Source organism: Bos javanicus, chromosome 4, assembly GCF_032452875.1.
Source record: "Bos javanicus breed banteng chromosome 4, ARS-OSU_banteng_1.0, whole genome shotgun sequence".
Lineage (NCBI taxonomy): Eukaryota > Metazoa > Chordata > Mammalia > Artiodactyla > Bovidae > Bos > Bos javanicus.
Genome location: NC_083871.1, coordinates 15580460 through 15594353, shown reverse-complemented (window position 1 = coordinate 15594353; position 13894 = coordinate 15580460). Strand labels below are relative to the sequence as shown.

General features: G+C 38.6%; 1 protein-coding gene across 6 annotated transcripts; it reads right to left on the bottom strand.

The window, feature by feature from the left end:
• Positions 1 to 238: 238 nt before the first annotated feature.
• Positions 239 to 8787, bottom strand: TAC1 (tachykinin precursor 1). Of its 6 annotated transcripts, none has more exons than XM_061413513.1 (7): positions 8705 to 8787; positions 8171 to 8302; positions 7053 to 7149; positions 6558 to 6602; positions 6061 to 6084; positions 4443 to 4496; positions 239 to 835 (listed from the first exon to the last, which is right to left on the bottom strand). In XM_061413513.1, the coding sequence occupies exons 2-7, from the start codon at positions 8291 to 8293 to the stop codon at positions 786 to 788; spliced, it is 393 nt and encodes a 130-aa protein (XP_061269497.1). In that variant the 5' UTR covers positions 8294 to 8302; positions 8705 to 8787; the 3' UTR covers positions 239 to 785. The 6 variants fall into 6 exon arrangements, with proteins under 6 accessions (XP_061269497.1, XP_061269498.1, XP_061269500.1 ...); XM_061413514.1 differs by lacking the exon at positions 8705 to 8787 and adding an exon at positions 8508 to 8588; XM_061413516.1 differs by lacking the exon at positions 4443 to 4496.
• Positions 8788 to 13894: the final 5107 nt, after the last annotated feature.

Sequence of the window (13894 nt, the reverse complement as noted above, 5' to 3'; positions counted from 1 at the left end):
TTGGATAACCAGAATGTAATTGTTTTCTCCATGAAGGATCCCATGCCAATGACTGAACAACAACAGGCGCAGGTGTGTGGGAAAGAGAAACTCTGATTACATTTAGTCATTTTCCTTAAGAAAGAGAAATTTAGTAGCTTTATGTTTCATTATTTTACAGCCAAAACAGGTTGGAACATATCCTCTAAAAGAAAGGTTGCCAATTAGACATAAAGGTTAATGAAAGAATAAGGCCCAATTTAAGATACTTTTTCTTTTATTTAAAATGTTAACTATTACAACACATTGTACAATAAAATACCTTAGAATCACAGTAAAACTTTTTAAATGTCTCTATATAGTCACAAAACATGAAACATGCTGCAGGGATACAAACACAGTTTGATACCAACTCTCAGCACATTTTCACCATGAAAACAAATGGAGAATCACAGCCTATATGTGAATTTCTTTTCCTTATAGTAGCTGATGTGACTGCTTCCAAGAAACAGAAATGATTCCTTTCTTTGGAGAACATATCTTTGATAGGTTTTTACAACTTCATTGAACACTGTGCTTTGGGGAGAAATTACCACTGATTTCTACTTCTGACTGAGTTGTCAGATTAGAATTACAACACTTTTTTTTACAACATATATTGCCACAATATGAAAAATAAATACTTCTTGAGTTTTAAACTCAAAACAACAATTATTAAATAAATAATTATTCCTCATAGTGCATGTTTCATTTTACCTTTCCTTGACCACTGACACAAATGAAGCTCAATAAATATGTTAGGTAGTCTATTTACGTCTTCTTTCATAATCCTGCATCACACTCCTTTCATAAGCCACTGAGAACAAAGAGAAGGTAAAGGGTTTGTTAAGAGGATCACTGACACAGATAAACAAAGTTCAAGGCACAGGAAATTTATTTTAAACTCATTACTTTATCCCTCGGAGAAGGCGATGGCACCCCACTCCAGTACTCTTGCCTGGAAAATCCCATGGATGGAGGAGCCTGGTGGGCTGCAGTCCATAGGGTCGTGAAGAGTCAGAGACAACTTTATCCCTGCACTGAAGTATTTCTAAGAGTCTTATTTGTGCATCTTCTGTTCGGGTCTCAGTCTTTATCCTGATTGACAGTGATCTATCCACAGAATTCTTAGGTTATTTTGGTCATCCTTATAGACTTGATGCCCTCAAAGTATACTTCCACAATATATTGCAATATTGATTCTCCATAGCTTTCTCAAGCAGTGACAGACACCTTGGTGATTTACAGAAAAGACAGTGCCTAAAGTAAACAGGAATAGTAGGAGGATGAAAGCAAAATGTGGGACTTTTATTCCAGGATATAGTCAACCAACTATATATAGATCATGGGCCAAGTCCAGTCTTTTCTTGTAAATAACACTTTATTGGAACATGGCCACACCCATCCATTTATGTATTGTCTTTGCCTAAGTTAGTTAAGTGTTGGTTGCTCAGTCGTGTCTGACTCTTTGAGACCCCATGCACTGTAGTCCACTAAGCTCCTCTGCCCATGGAGTTCTCCAGGCAAGAATATTGGAGTGGGTAGCCATTCCCCTCTCCAGGTGTCTTTGCCTACTTTAACATTAAAATGGCAGATCTGAGTAGTTCCTCCAGAGACTGCATGGTTCACACAGTCTAAAATATTTACCATCTGGCTGTTTACAGAAAAAGTTTGCTGATTTCTGGCATGTGGTGGTGGTGGTTTAGTTGTTAAGTTCTGTCTCATTCTTGTGACTTAATGGACTGTACCCTGCCAGGCTCCTCTGTCCATGGGATTTCCCCAGCAAGAATACTGGAGTGGGTTGCCATTTCCTTTGCCAGGGGATTTTCCTGATCCAGGGGTCGAACTCATGTTTCCTGCACTGGAGGCAGATTCTTTACCACTAGGCACCAGGATAGGGGTGAATAGTGTGAAGGTTTCTTCCTGTCCTCTGGATTCCTTCCAATGACAGACTGTCCATGAGACTAAAAACGACCTCATTGTCTGTAAGTAGGGTAATTGTACCATCTAAATACAACATAGTTTAACTTACCTCCTAGCACCCTAAATGGCCTGTGAAACACTAATCACTGTTTCCAAAGGTATTTAACATATAGCTAGCAAGTAATTTAAGTACTTTGACTATGTGGAAAGAAAAAAGTACCAAATTATATTATTATATTAAACATAATTTCAAAGGGGTCTGTAGCCACAAAAGAATAAGGATCAGATTGTTGTGATCAAAATACTTATTTCCATTTTTCATTATTTTACCTAATACTTTATACACTTAGATTTACATGATAAATGATTTTTAAAACTACTGCACTTTTAAAAATTCAGTATGCATGGATAAAATACTGACTTTAAATAGAAAGAACTGTGAAAGACATCAGGAATCATAGATGCCACTCTAACCAATTTTCTCAGTGAGAAGGGTTTGCTGAAAGAGAAGGTAGGTAGAGGCTCCAGTGTTGTCACTTCCCTCCTTTACCACTGAGCAGATGCTCATTAGTACACAGCATTCACTTAAGTGAGGTCAACAATAAGCTGAATGTTTTTAATAGTGTACATGTCAAACATGTACAAAGCTGACAAGCATTCGTAACATAATTCTATTCCTCAGAGAAGGGAGGTAAATGTAAACTGACCAAAGACAGATTAGTGATCAAGCTGGAAAACAATGTCTTAACTGGAAGCAAAGTTCTTACCTGGTCCTCGAACCCTCTAAAACCGCAAATGTTTGTGTGTATGAACTGATGAGGGTTTCCCTGGGAAGATGGTTTCTAGGCTTGTCAGATTGTCAAAGGTCCTTACCACAACAGGGTAAGGATCAGATGGCTTTAGAAGGTGATAGACACTATGACAACCTTGCCTCAACTAATTATATGCCAAAGTACCTGATTTGTTATAGATTGCATGTTTGCCCATGTTTTCCTTTGATATTTTCTTAACTAAAATGGAGGAGCAAAGATTTAGTCATTGACTGTGATTCATACAATGATTCTATTTAATACTATCTATAATTATATTACTATTTTAAGTACCTTTAATAGCATCTAATTTGTTCCAAATTGCACATATCTATATTATTTGTACAGTTAAGCATGTTCTGAAACCTGTATCAGTTCTGAAAATGAAAAGTTGATGACTGGCATGGTTTCAAGAAAACCACAGGTATATAAGGGCTAGTGTACACTTCTGATACATATAACGCCAATGTGGTTTAAACTTATATTCCATTTCTAAAAGCTGGAAGATAATACATAGCAATAAAACAATTTTAGTGTTTCATTATGTACATTCACAACTTCTTTAAAATTGAGAACCCTCCAAATTACTGATGAAGAAATGCAAAAGTAGTATCTAAATTTTCAAGGTAGAGAATCAATATATAGGCTAAAATACCTCATTTTTGCCTGACTTTTTAAGATTAGTTAAGTCAGCACATCTTAGTTATAGATTTTCAGGAAACTGGAAATACTCTAAATGGGTAAGATGGGTGATGATTACTTTCTAATTACTTACATGATTAGTATTTTAATTCTAATTTCACTGAAGGTAAACAGAGAATTTGCATAGCTTTCCTAAGAAAAATAACCAATGGATTATAAGGCCTGAATGAGCTTAACAAAATATCAGTCTCTAGGAAAATGATACAGGGGTTATTTAACCTTGAAAATACTATGATGAATGAGTTAAGAAATGAGTTTTCAGATCTATACAAGTGGCATTTACATACAATATAGAAATTAAAGAAAAGAAAGGCTTTATAAGGGAGGCTTTATATCAAGTGAAAGAGTTGTTCAGAATTAAACTGGGTTATGAAGAGAACTGTAGCACTCCTTCTCTTTAAGGGTTTTATAGCCAGGACTGATTATAACCCTCTAGGATAATTTGATGGTTTCTCTTTTTAAGGCACTGGAATGGACTATGTTACTCTCCTAGTGTTAAACATTCATCAGGAGGTATAGAGTATGAGCTATTATAATTTCATAAAGAGCAAGTGATTTGTAAAAGTGGATTTCTTTTTGTTTATTTCTGTGTTAGAAGACTGTCAGATTTAACCTTTTGTAAGACTTTCTAATTAGCTTGGTTTTAATCCCCCCTTCACCTTCCCCACCGCTCTTAGTTCAGTAAGGTAAAATGTAGCTATTGAACAGATATAAGAGAAAGGATATTGGACTAGCCCAAAGATTCGGGTTAGGTAATGATTAAAAGGGGAAGGCACTAGGAGTTTGAGAATGATAGACTACTGTTGTGGTATTAGCTCGCTCAATCAGCTATAAATCCATTCTTGGATTTATTTATTGCAATTAGATTTTTTCAACATAGGTACTCATTTTAATTTTATTATTCCTGTTTAATAGTTTGAAAAGAATGCCTTAGAGAAAGTAGAGTAGATTTAAGATACTGTTTATGTCCAGTCATGGTTTTATACATACCAGAATTTAAAGCTCTTTTGCCCATTAGTCCAACAAAGGAATCTGTTTTATGCCCTGGAAAAATACATTTAGGGGTATTTTAATATGTATATATCTGAGGAAATAAACTGTTATAACTAGTACCAAGAAAAGCAAGCTTCCAAATATATGCCTATATAATAAATGCATAACTATTTCAAGTTTTGATGAGCCTGAAGAAATAAAGACTCCTAGTAAGTCTTAGTAAATAAAATAATACAATGAAAGCACTTTTCTCAATTCTACAGCTAAATATTAGCAAATATACTTTATTCATATTCTATTTTATGTGTTTTATATAATGCTTTAAATATTGTTGCTATTTGAGCAAGCTTTGATTTTTTAGGAAGTCAACTTCACATATGTGTGATAGAAATATCCTCATATTACTGAATATGCTATATTTCTCAGGAAACTAAAGCTAAGTTAAATCAGAATCCTATACTCAATAATTATAAATTTCTAATGGTCATTATTTCTATTTCACTGGATTAAAAAAATATTTCCTGTGGAAAAAGTATGTTTTGAATTAATAGAGTACATTTATTTTCATCACATAGAATTTTGCTATATATAATTCCTTTGAAAGTAAAATCCTGAGAAAATAAATATGAATAATATTTATTTATTTTCAAAGATGAAACCTTTAGAAAGGATTATTATTTTAACTCTAGTGGTAGAATGTCTCTTGGCTTATACTGCATTAGCTTGGTTTATACTACATGGCTGCTATCTTAGTGTGGCCTGCTCTGCCCTTGGTGAGCCAGAATCCAAGTTGGATTGGACCTTGGGCTAAGTGAGTGTGATTAAGATGGATCCCTGGGACTTTCTGCAACTCTGGTTCCATTAACCAGGAGACTGCAATCTAGTGACCGCCAAGTGCCACGATTCTGCCACCTTTGCTGCCCTAAGAATGTTTCGCTATGCTTGGAAAGACTGAGGTCTCCCATCCCATCATGGGATCACAAAACTATTGATACATTTCTGTCTTTACTTTAGTATGGATTCTCTACTCAGACATTCACTTCATCTTCTTAACTGACTGCTGGATTACTCTAATAAATTATGTCAACATGGAATCCAACATACTAAAATGAACTCGGAGATGCCTATAAATGCTTCAATTTTTGTTTTTGCTTTTGTTTTTGCAGTGGAAGTGGCAGGGTGAAAATGAGGGAAGAGGAATGTGTGATGGATTTTTACCCCTAGGATTGAAATTCTTACCTAAAACTAACAATTTGTATGAATTAAAGGACTCCTCCCTCCTTCCCTTTTTTCCTCTTCTTTTTTCTTTCTTTAGCAGTTTAAAATAACAACAAATATTTATTATCTCAGTTTCTGTGGGTCAGGAATTCAACAACAGTTTAGCTGGGAGCTAAAGGATTTTTAATATAATGCATCTTTATGGTAGGTATGATATGTTTAAACAACAGAACTTTAAACAATTATGTTCTGGATGTAATTGAGTATCCTCCATTCTTAAATCATGTTAATTAAAAATATCAAGTCCTACATTACAACAGAAAATTAGATATATAAAATGGAATTCAATATAATTTATATTTGCATTTGATAAATGTCAAAATAATTTGGAACTTACTTTTGTGAGAAAGCTGGCCATGTCCTATAGAAAGAAAGATAAAATTAGCAAACAATAGATTTGTTTAAAAGGAGCTACATTTTTAAAGAGAATTATAAAACAAATAGATATTTAAACTAATGCAACATTTCTCATTCATGTACTATCCTGAGGAATATAGCAAAACCATAAATGCTAACCAAATTATTAATAATAAAAGCAATGTTTTAGCAAAAGGAATAGTTTTAAGTGGTTTACATGGGCCACAGATTCAAACTGAGGTCTTTGAGACTTCTGAGGTCTGCTAATAACTGCCTGACCATACCACGTCTCTTGTTTTCTTATGAGACATGCATTCAAGGTCCATCACCTCTGATTCTCAGGAGAGAGAGAGCAAACACATCTCTTCAATTCAACAGGCATTATCAAGAATCTGTATTTGAGTCCACAAAAGGCTTTCTTCATTTTCACACATGTGCATTCACAATAGTAAAATAAAGATTTATAGAAATGTTTACCATAAAGGGCCTTTAACAGGGCCACTTGCTTTTCAATTGAGGAATCTGACAAGAGACAAATTGACGTTAACCACACATTCCACTGATGGTGTGATGAATTCAAGGAGATTACTCTTCTATCAGAAGACACTGGCAGCTGAATCTACTCTAACCCCAGTGATCTAAAGTCAGTTTTCCACAAGCACTGAGAACCTACTGAGTACCCTGAGCCTTCCTGTTGCTTGTGAGTTTGGATCCTTGGGCAAGGAAGCACTTAGCTAAGGTTGGTTCCTGTTCTTGGTGGTTCAGATGGATCTCCCTCCCTCCGTGGGCACATGTGTGTTAGTGAGGTGAGGGCCAGAGTCGCGCCCCAGGAGATATACCCCTTTTAGAGTGGAAATCTCTGCTCACAGAGCAAGAGAGACTGGGTGCTCTGAGCACCAGCTAAGAGCCTGGGTGGGAGTGTATGTGTGTGGGTTGCCCAGAGAGACAGGGAAGGACGACTGCCCATCTCACCAGCATCCCGTTTGCCCATCAATCCAAAGAACTGCTGAGGCTTGGGTCTCCGAGCGATTCTCTGCAGAATATGCTCAAAGGGCTCGGGCATTTCCTCCTAGAGGACAAACACACGGATTATCGGGCCTGAAGGCAACCAGTTCGAGGCACTGGGATTCCGGAGTGCGTTCCAGCCTTGGGCAAATCCTGGCGGTGGGGCCAGGCCAGAATTAGAGAACCAGCTCCGAGGAGAGAGGAAGCCGAGCTTCCTCAAGCCTGGGCGCTCCCCTCTCTCCACCCCTCCCCGCCCAGTTGCTGTCCTGCACCTCCGCCTCCTGCTAGCCCAGCCTTGCCATTAGCGGGACGCGCAGTGCCTCCATGCCCTGAGAGCGCTTTCCGTTCTTTGCTCCCAGCACCCGGACCCTCACTCAGCAGCCTCTCAGCTACCGGACTTTGTCTCATCTCAAGCGCTGGCTTCGGCGACCTATCACCGCCCTAAATGCACACAGGTGTGTGTGGCGGGAGGAGGAGAGGGACTGGCCGGGGATGGTAGGTAAGGTGACAGCGCTTTAGAAGCGACTAGCAGTGCGTGACTCTCACTGTTCCCGCTGCATGTGGGTCCCTCGCGCAAACAGCCTGCGAGCAATCTAAAGGAAAACTTGCGGCTATGTCTTCAGGTCAGTAAAATAGAAGTCAAAGCCGGAAGTTAGCTTCCCACCCACCTGCGCCTCTCCAGGCCCCCAGCAACTGGCCACTTGCCCCTGCTTTTGCCTGCGTCGGACGCGCTCTCCTCTGTGTCTGCCCAGCGTTTCCAAACGCCAGGCCCTTTTGCAGAGGGATGAAACCTTGTGAGGTTTCCAGTCTTGTGAGGATCCCGGGATTCTTAGGGAGGGTATTATTCCTCCAGAGAGTTCCTGAGTCCCGACGATGGAGAGGAAACTTGGTTCTTGGTTGCGGGACCCAGGGGAATGACGTTCCTTTACAAGCCCTCGCAGCGCACCCCACTGCCTCTGGCTGTGATCCCGGAGCCCGCTAGGGTAACTAGGATGCTATCGCTGGGGGTGATGGTGGGATGGTGGTAAGTGACAGCTCCTAAACCCGTGAAGAAGGGCGCAGGCCATCTAGGGAACGGGTCTCACCTTGATCTGGTCGCTGTCGGACCAGTCGGACCAATAATTGAAATCATCGTTGGCTCCGATTTCTTCTGCAGACAGTTGAGTGGAGATGAAAAAAATCACTGCCAAGGCCACGAGGATTTTCATGTTGGATTTCTGGGAAGAGTAGGGAGAAAAGGCAGAGGGGGAAAAAAAAGAATTTTTGATTCCACGATAGGACTCAGGGCAGATTGAAACAAGACAACCCACCTAAAGGGCTAAAGTCCTGCATGTGCACGTTAGGAAAGAAAAGCCCTAAAAGCTTCTCAAATTCCCTTCTTCCTAGACCCCAAATCCCCAGCTTCCAACCATCAATCCATACCTTCAAGCCAGGAGGCTGTGCGGGTGGAAGACAAGGAGGGATAAAGCACTTGGGATACCCGTTTCCTCGCAGCTCCCTAGTTGTCCCCCCGGGTGTTTCCCCGCTGTCCGCAGCAGCCGCCCATCCAGCCCTGCTAGACGCCGCCTCCGAGCGGTGCGCGGTGCGGAAAGCGCGCACTACAGCGCGCGGGCACTTACCGCAGCTGACCCGCCCGGGAGGTTCCTCTGCTGGTCTGAGCACTCGCGGGGCGCTGCGCACTCTCTCGGTCGCAGCAAGGATGGAGGAGGTCAGCAGCGCGCTCTTTTGCCTGCTGGCTGCCGCGCGGTATTTATCCCAGGCTCGCCGAGTCTCGGGACCCACGTGACGCGCTCCCCACGCGACTTTCTGCTCAATATTTAATTAACCGCCTCCTCTCCTTTCGCTTGCGTCTGATTGAGAGTTTCCGAGACGGTAATCCGTCGGTGCGCATAACATCTGGACCCAATTGGGTTCGAAATGACGCAATTATAGGAATATCGAGTTCTCGCCATCCAATACCCAGCGGCCTGTCTTCTTCCGTAGGCATATCTGACGCCCCCTCCCCTCTTTCTTCGGAACGAGGTTCCATGACACCTAAGATTACTCATCAAAGCAAAGTGACTCATTCCTCGGACTTAGGCAACTTTTTCGTGCCATGAGAGGATAAGTTGCACTTCTAAGGATGGCCAAATAACTTCAGATATTAAAATATTGTCGGAAATCAGGCTAAGAAAGGAGAACTCCAAATGGGGGGGGCATTCCCCCCTATTTCCGTCTGCAGAGTATCTTAAGTGTTTCTGAGATACAACATCTTTCTCAAACCAACTAGAATACTGGCGTTTTTTTTTTTTTTTTTCCAGTAATACAAAAAGACTTTCCAGTCCCATAGGATTTCAAAGGATGAAAGATTTATTTTACGTTTTGGAGACGCGGGCATTTAAACGTAGCATTGAACGAAGAACTTTCCTATCAGTGCCATTTTAGGATATCTTTTGTTCCAAGCTAGCTATAGTTACCTTCAAGAAACCCCTAAGATATGTATAGGCTCATTCCTGTTTGTCACTAAAGGTCTCTTAAGATCCTTCATAGATTTCTCGTGTGTGTAATAAGTGTAGTGAAGATGTTAATTGGACAGTCATTATCAATACAAGGCTATTAGGCAAATAGCTTCTGTACAGATATCACAGGTTTTCATGAGCCCATGGTTTGCCTTGTAAACTAATGACTGTTGTATCTGGGGTGGTGTTGTGTTCTCCCCTTTCCTTAGTAAACACTATGTTTTCCAGTTGATTCTGATGTTCTTAGTGCATAAAGGAAATAATTTATTGCAACTGACTTAGAGCCAAGATTTTTTTCTCTATTATTTTTTGTTCTTTCTTAAGTGACCCTGATGTTTGAATTTTTGTGTGTCTATCTCATTTCTTTATGCCTAGCCTCACACCAGGAGGCATTCTATTCTTTCTCTTTATAATTTTTTATATGGAAAATTATAAACTTGTACAAAAGTAGAGAATCATCCACTTGAAACAATTTGCAAGTTTCACTTTGTATTTCCCCACAACTCAGATTATTTCAAAGCAAATCTCAGACATAATTTCAACTCTAAATATTTTGTCATGTCTATACAAAGGATAAAAAAATAAAAGAACTATGCTATTATTCCACCTAAAAGCAACATAAAATAATTCTTTATATTAATGTCCAGTGTTCAAACAGTCCTCATTGTTTTATGGGTCCCTCCCCCATACACTTTACTAGTTGATTTCAGAATTGTAACAAAGTTTATAAATTGCAATTAGTTCACCTATCTCTTAAATCTTCCCTAATCTATAGTCCTCTCTCTCTATTTTATAGATAAGAACTGCTCAGTATAGTGTCCTGAGTTTGGGAGTTTGCTGATTGCCTCCTAATGGTTTCTTTTAACTTGTTCCTCTGTTCTATTTCCAGTTAATTGGTATTTGTATCTAGAAGTTTAATGTCATCTTGGTTTGCTTTTTTTGACAAAGTTACTCTGCATGTGGTGTTAGGAAGCACATGATATCTGGTTGTTTCTCCTTTTGAGAGTTAGCAGCTGTTGCTGACCATTTTGGATCCATTAACTTAGTAGTACTTACAAAATAGTGTTACTATGATTTTAAAATTCACTTTTTATTTATTATTCAACCTATTCCTTCAATATAAAAATTTTTCTCAACAATTATGTAGTTACTCTAAGACATGGCTAATAGGAAAGATAGGATAAGTGCTTGATTACTTCCTTTTACCAATTATTAAAATAATGAGTTGGTAAATTAATACATTCAAATATGGCCCTCCCCCCTCCAAATTTAGTATCATTATGACCTCATTTATTTAAACACAATTGAAGTATTTCCATTCTTCAAAGAAAAATAAAAGGCCTCCTTTTTTTTACTTTAAAAAATTTATTTATTTATTTTAATTGGAGGCTAATTACTTCACAATTTCATAGTGGTTTTTGCCATACATTGACATGAATCAGCCATGGATGTACATGTGTCCCCCATCCTGAACCCCCCGCCCACCTCCCTCCCCGTCCCATCCCTCAGGGTTGTCCCAGTGCACTGGGTTTGAGTGCCCTGTTTCAAGCATGGAACTTGGACTGGTGATCTCTTTCACATAAGGTAATATACATGTTTCAATGCTATTCTCTCAAATCATCCCACCCTCGCCTTCTCCCACAGAGTCCAAAAGTCTGTTCTTTATATCTATGTCTCTTTTCCTGTCTCACAAATAGGGTCATCATTACCATCTTTCTAAATTCCATATATATGCATTAATATACTGTATTGCTGTTTTTCTTTCTGGCTTACTTCACTCTGTATAATAGGCTCCAGTTTTATCCACCTCATTAGAACTGAGTCAAATGCATTCTTTTTAATAGCTGAGTAATATTTCATTGTATATGTGTACCACAGCTTTCTTATCCATTCATCTGCCGATGGACATCTAGGTTGGACATCTGGGACATTCCATGTCCTGGTTATTGTAAACAGTGCTGCAGTGAACATTGGGGTACATTTGTCTCTTTCAATTCTGGTTTCCTTGGTGTGTATGCCCAGCAGTGGGATTGCTGGGTCATATGACAGTTCTATTTCCAGTTTTTTAAGGAATCTCCACACTGGTCTCCATAGTGGCTGTACTAGTTTGCATTCCCACCAACAGTGTAAGAGGGTTCCCTTTTCTCGGCACCCTCTCCAGCATTTATTGCTTGCAGACTTTTTGATAGCCATTCTGACCAGTGTGAGATGGTACCTCATTGTAGTTTTGATTTGCATTTCTCTGATAATGAATGATGTTGAGCATCTTTTCATGTGTTTGTTAGCCATCTGTATGTCTTCTTTGGAGAAATGTCTGTTCAGTTCTTTGGCCCATTTTTTGATTGGGTCGTTTATTTTTCTGGAATTGAACTGTGTGAGCTGCTTGTATATTTTTGAGATTAATTCTTTGTCAGTTGCTTCATTTGCTATTATTTTCTCCCATTCTGAAGGCTGTATTTTCACCTTGCTTATAGTTTCCTTCATTGTGCAAAAGCTTTTAAGTTTAATTAGGTCCCATTTATTTTTGCTTTTATTTCCATTACTCTGGGAAGTAGGTCATAGAGGATCCTGCTGTGATTTATGTTGGAGAGTGTTTTGCCTATGTTTTCCTCTAGGAGTTTTATGGTTTCTGGTCTTACATTTAGATCTTTAATCCATTTTGAGTTTATTTTTGTGTATGGTGTTAAAAGTGTTCTAGTTTCATTCTTTTACAAGTGGTTGACCAGTATTCCCAGCACCACTTGTTAAAGAGATTGTCTTTTCTCCACTGTATATTATTGCCTCCTTTGTCAAAGATAGGGTGTCCATAGGTGTGTGGATTTATCTCTGGGCTTTCTGTTTTGTTCCATTGATCTATATTTCTGTCTTTCTGCCAGGACCATACTGTCTTGGTGACTGTAGCTTTGTAGTATAGTCTGAAGTCAGGCAGGTTGATTCCTCCAGTTCCATTCTTCTTCCTCAAGATTGTTTTGACTATTTGAGGTTGTTTGTATTTCCATACAAACTGTGAAATTATTTGTTCTAGTTCTTGATAGGGATTACATTGAATCTATCGATTGCTTTGGGTAGTATACCCATTTTCACTATATTGATTCTTCCAATCCATGAACATGGTATATTTGTCCATCTATTTGTGTCATTTTTGATTTCTTTCATCAGTGTTTTATAGTTTTCTATATATAGGTCTTTTGTTTCTTTAGGTAGATTTATTCCTAAGTATTTTATTCTTTTCATTGCAATGGTGAATGGAATTGTTTCCTTAATTTCTCTTTCTGCTTTCTTATTGTTAGTGTACAGGAATGTAAGGGATTTCTGTGTATTAATTTTATATCCTGCAACTTTACTATATTCTTTGATTAGCTCTAGTAATTTTCTGGTGGTTTCTTTAGGATTTTCTATGTAGAGGATCATGTCATCTGCAAACAGTGTGAGTTTTACTTCTTCTTTCCCCAGCTGGATTCCTTTTATTTCTTTTTCTTCTCTGATTGCTGTTGCTAAACCTTCCAAAACTATGTTGAATAGTAGTTGTGAGAGTGGGCACCCTTGTCTTGTTGCTGACTTTAGGGAAAGCTTTCAATTTTTCTCCATTGAGGATAATGTTAGCTGTGTGTTTATCATATATGGCTTTTATTATGTTGAGGTATGGTTCCTTCTATGCCTGCTTTCTATAGAGGTTTTTTTAAAATCATAAATGGGTGTTGAATTTTGTCAAGGACTTTCTCTGCATCTATTGAGATAATCATATGGATTTTATCTTTCAATTTGTTAATGTGGTGTATCACATTGATTGATTTCTGAATATTGTAGAATCCATGCATCCCTGGGATAAAGTCTACTTGGTCATGATATATGATCTTTTTAATATGCTGTTGGATTCTGTTTGTTAGAATTTGTTGAGGATTTTTGCATCAATGTTCATCAGTGATATTGGCCTGTAGTTTTCTTTTTTTGTGGCATCTTTATCTGGTTTTGGTATTATGGTGATGGTGACCTCATAGAATGAGTTTGGCAGTTTACCTGCAACTTTCTAGAAGAGTTTGATAGAGTTTGATAAGATGGGTGTTAACTCCTCTCTAAATTTTTGGTAGAATTCACCTGTGAATCCATCTGGTCCTGGGCTTTTGTTTGTTGGAAGATTTTTGATTACAGTTTCGATTTCCATGCTTGTGATATGTTGATTAAGATTTTCTGTTTCTTCCTGGTTCAGTTTTGGAAGGTTATACTTTTCTAAGAATTCATCCATTTCTTCCAAGTTGTCCATTTTACTGTCATATAGTTGCTGATAGTAGTCCCTTATGATCCTTTGTATTT

Coding starts and splice junctions, on each gene's coding strand:
- TAC1 (XM_061413513.1), bottom strand. CDS start 8,293: ATGAAAATCCTCGTGGCCTTGGCAGTGATTTTTTTCATCTCCACTCAA. Junction 6,085..6,557: donor CCTGTTAAAGGCCCTTTATG/GTAAACATTTCT, acceptor TTCTTTCTATAG/GACATGGCCAGCTTTCTCAC. Junction 836..4,442: donor CAAAAGAGCTTTAAATTCTG/GTATGTATAAAA, acceptor CTTTGTTCTCAG/TGGCTTATGAAAGGAGTGTG.